Source organism: Leptonotus elevatus, chromosome 16 (genome assembly GCF_054856555.1).
Source record: "Leptonotus elevatus isolate MCC_2025b chromosome 16, RoL_Lele_1.0, whole genome shotgun sequence".
NCBI lineage: Eukaryota > Metazoa > Chordata > Actinopteri > Syngnathiformes > Syngnathidae > Leptonotus > Leptonotus elevatus.
Window position 1 is genome coordinate 1,877,905 of NC_141254.1, and position 4,197 is coordinate 1,882,101.

General features: G+C 43.1%; 1 protein-coding gene across 1 annotated transcript; it reads left to right on the top strand.

The window, feature by feature from the left end:
• Positions 1 to 240: 240 nt before the first annotated feature.
• Positions 241 to 3,301, top strand: LOC147160361 (uncharacterized). The gene has a single exon (XM_086099021.1). It carries the CDS (start codon positions 1,477 to 1,479, stop codon positions 2,434 to 2,436), a length of 960 nt encoding a protein of 319 aa, XP_085955147.1. The 5' UTR covers positions 241 to 1,476; the 3' UTR covers positions 2,437 to 3,301.
• The last annotated feature ends 896 nt before the right edge of the window (positions 3,302 to 4,197 follow it).

Below are 4,197 nucleotides of genomic sequence, written 5' to 3' on the forward strand. Positions count from 1 at the left end.
CAAGCATTAACCAGAAGTGCTTAAAAAATATAGCCGGATAACCATCCGGGCCAGGTGCTTTGCCATTTGGCATACTATCTAGAGCACTGTACAACTCGTTTATAGTAAGTGGCGCATCTAACATATCTTTATATTTAGTAGTTAACTGAGGTATATTTAAGCCACTGAGGAATGCCTCAATATGCTCTGGGTTAGGCTTGTTAGTTTCTGAGTATAGGTTGTGATAATAGTTATAAAAAATTTGATTAATTTCTTCTGGTGATTGTGTACATTCACCAGTTGTCCCTTTAATAGCCGTTATAAGCGATTTTTCCCGATTGCGTTGAAGTTGGTTTGCAAGAAATTTACCTGATTTGTTATTATATTCAAAGTTGTTGTATCTCAATTGTTGTATTATAAACTCTGTCTTTTTAGTTAGCATATCGTCTAACTGTATTTTTGTATTTTGTAAGTCAGTCCATATTTGGTTATTTTTGTTTATTGCGTATTCATCCGTCAGTTGTTTAATTTTATCTTCCAAGAATTTTTCTTCTAATTTTTGATCCTGTTTCTTTTTATAAGATGAATACGATATAATTTTACCTCTAATTACCGCTTTCCCAGCTTCCCAGAGAAGAGATAGAGATAGGTCTGGAGAGTCATTTATTTCCAAAAAGTCTGCCCACTCTTTTCTTATAATTTTGTCATTATTAACCTGCGATTGGCTGGCAACCAGTACAGGGTGTACCCCGCCTACTGCCCGAAGCCAGCTGGGATAGGCTCCAGCAACCCCCGCGACCCTTGTGAGGACAAGCGGTACAGAAAATGGATGGATGGATGGATATTATTATTATTTTTATTTTATTTTATTATTATTATTATTATTATTTATTTATTTTTCTTCTTCTCTTTTCTCTTCCATTTTTTGGCGGCCCATGGCATGCACATGGGTGGAAAATATACGGGAAGGGGGTGTGGGGTGTTGAACTATTGAAAGATATTTGGGACAAAGTACAGGGTGTGAAAATTACGGTGTCGCATGTAGACGCACACACTAAATATACAGATTCTGAAGCACTACACAATCAAGCGATAGACCAGTTAGTAAAAGCGATGATAGTGCAGTGGGAATCCACGGTGGGCCTGGCAAGATGGGTACATCGGAAAAGCGGACAATGGGGTATCCAGGGGACCCGACAGTGGGGCCTGGATCGAGGCATTGATCTAAAAATAGATGATGTAAAACAGCGGTCGAAAATTGTGAGAAATGCCAAAACGGGTGATAACAAAAGGGGAAAATTTGACCGACAAAGCTGGAGCAATTATAGCGCAGGGGAAAGATAGCTCTGTGGCAGTAATGTATCCTGGAGACGAAAAGTGGGTGTATGTTCCTGTTAACAAATGTTATTTATGAGAAAACTAATCCAAGTGTGTAGTTGTCTATGTGTATGTGTACAGGTATGAATTCTCCTCGATTAGGGATCCAAGTACAACGAGATGATGTATGCTGGCCGAAGACATGGTGGTGCCGGACAATGGGGCATCGGAGGCCTTGCAGGTGGTGTGCTCCTGATGTGGATGATCGTCCTTTGCTGGGAGCCGATTCAGACGGCCACCATTGGTCGAACGCTGGAGCACGTGTGGTGGTTTCGGTTGCGGTGGAGAAACGCTGCTGACAATCGCACCCACGACGACTTTACTTGTCCAGGCGGGCAAGCCTGCCTGATTGCCAACGTAAGCAGTGATTGTCCGCTCCAGGTGTGTCGGAGGTGCTTCCGTGGCCGGGACATTCCTGTAATTGCCAGAGGGTGCCAACTGACGGTGGATGCCACGTGTTCTTTATGTGAGTATGATACGGAAAAAAGGAATTGCACCGGGAAGAGCAATGGCACTGACTGGACAATCACCTATGTCACAACCCACGTCGTTCCTATCGTGCCAACCTGTATGAAGATGGCACATGGACTGATTCGAACTGAGGCACGTTGGATAATCAAGTTCCCTATTTTACCAGAGTGTCATCGTGCTCGACGGGCGTGGTATGACACTCTTCTGGGGGGGACGGGAACGTTGCTGGGATTCGCCAACCTGATTGACAACCAGATTACTACAAGCAAGCTGCACTACACTGGACAATACACACATGATGCATTAGTAAAAGTGGCACGGTGGATGCCAACTGCGGTGCAAGGTCAAGCACAGAATGTATTAATTTGGGAAAAACAAGTGCAGTTTCGAGAAAGAGTAAACTCCACTGATGAGGTATTGCAAAATATGACTGATTGGATGAATTGGACTGCGTGTTCATTGCAATACATACATGCCAAAGTACAAAGAAATCGATTTAAAGCAATTGTAATGACAAATAATTCCGAAAGTACCGTTCTCTGGCTGCCTCCAGGATGTCTACCTGTGGACATGGAACAATCATACTTATCAGTTAACCAATGTCACTGATGCCACAGCTCTCACCTTGATCCAGTGGGAGGTGTTGCATGACAACCGTTTGGGTACTTGCAGTGGCAAAGACGGTGGAACAATCACCAGCGTCACACTGGTATGATATATTCACAGGATTATCACCCTTTGCACGGAAAGTAACGACTCCTCCATTGATTGTACTTATTGTGGTATTATGTGCGATATCTTTACTCAATGTATATACTTGCTTCTATGTAAAACAGGTCAAACGCACCATCGATGACAAATTAACTAGAACACTTTTGGAATAATCACTTTCCATACTGGTCAATTGTGGGAGGGTCATCAAACGACAAAACTATAACAGGGGTATGGGTCTATAATGAACCCATTTTTGATTTGGACAAATGTGCCAGGTCCAATGCGTTTTCTGTAAATATTTTGAGGTTTCATGAGTCCAGGGAGTGGAATGAAGGGAAAAATAACCATGGTTTGATATGTCCTCATGAAACCTCTTATATAAGGATATGTTGTTGTCCTGAACTATTGTACGAATCCAGGTGCCCAACAATTTGTAAATAAAGGGCGGGATCAGCCTGGGAAGTCTTCCTTGTTTATACTACAGTCTTCCCTGCTTCGCAAACATGTTTTTGAGAGTGCCTGGGAGAGGGCTTGGACAGCCCAGTTTCTCACTCACAGCTTTTTGCTAATGAATAAAAAACGGAGCGGCACACGGTCCGGACGGAGTCAGCTGTGGAACACGTACGATTGCCCAGCCGTTGTTGCAGCTCGCTTCACCCGGACCGTGGGCTCCCCGGTCTAGTGTCAAGGTAAGCGCTGATGATGATCATATTATGCTGCTTAACGTTGTAGTGTATTGATTACTGTTTGCGGGGAATAAAATGTACAATTATTTTAGCAAATCGAGTCGTCATTGTTGCTGTTTGCGGGGAATGAAAGGTATAATCATTCTAGCAAATCGACTGTTTGCGGGGAATGAAAGGTATAACCATTCTAGCAAATAGAGATGTGATTGTTGCTGTTTGCGGGGAATGAAAGGTATAATCATTCTAGCACAGCGCAGGTGTTGATTACTGTTTGCGGGGGATATAACGTACGATTATCCTAGCACAGTATAAATGTTGATTGCTATATGCGGGGAATAAAAGACACATTTATTCTCGCAAAAGTATATCAAGTCTCTGTGTATTCATTGTTGCCGCCGACCACTCACGAGCCTGCATAAATAATAATAAAAAGGTGAAGTTGTGTTTTTCACAAAACAGGCCGGTATCCTTCCAGGAATCTTATAACAGCGCTAAGGGACCTCGCACCTTATGACCAAACAAGAGATATTTAGGACTAAATCCCGTACTCTCCTGAACCACCTCACGAGCGGCCAACAGCATCAGAGCTAAAGCCTCCTTCCAGTCACCCTGCATCTGAACACAGAATGAACGCAACATTAATTTTAGCGTCTGTTGGAACCTCTCTAGAGCACCCTGACTTTGAACCGATGAAAAATTGTGTTAACCTTCAATTGCTTCAAAACCTGAGCAACGAGTGTTGAGCAAAAATTGGACCCCTGGTCTGACTGCATAATCCAGGGAACCCCATAAACAGAAATAAACTGCGACAAGTGCGATAAAGCACGAACGACTGACTTGGCTGTAATACTGCGTAATGGAAATGCAGATGGATACCTTGTGCTCTGACACATTACCGTTAACAAGTATCTAGTACCAGACCTAGATAGTGGCAAAGGACCAACACAATCTATGAGCACTTGATACACCG

Coding starts and splice junctions, on each gene's coding strand:
- LOC147160361 (XM_086099021.1), top strand. CDS start 1,477: ATGATGTATGCTGGCCGAAGACATGGTGGTGCCGGACAATGGGGCATC.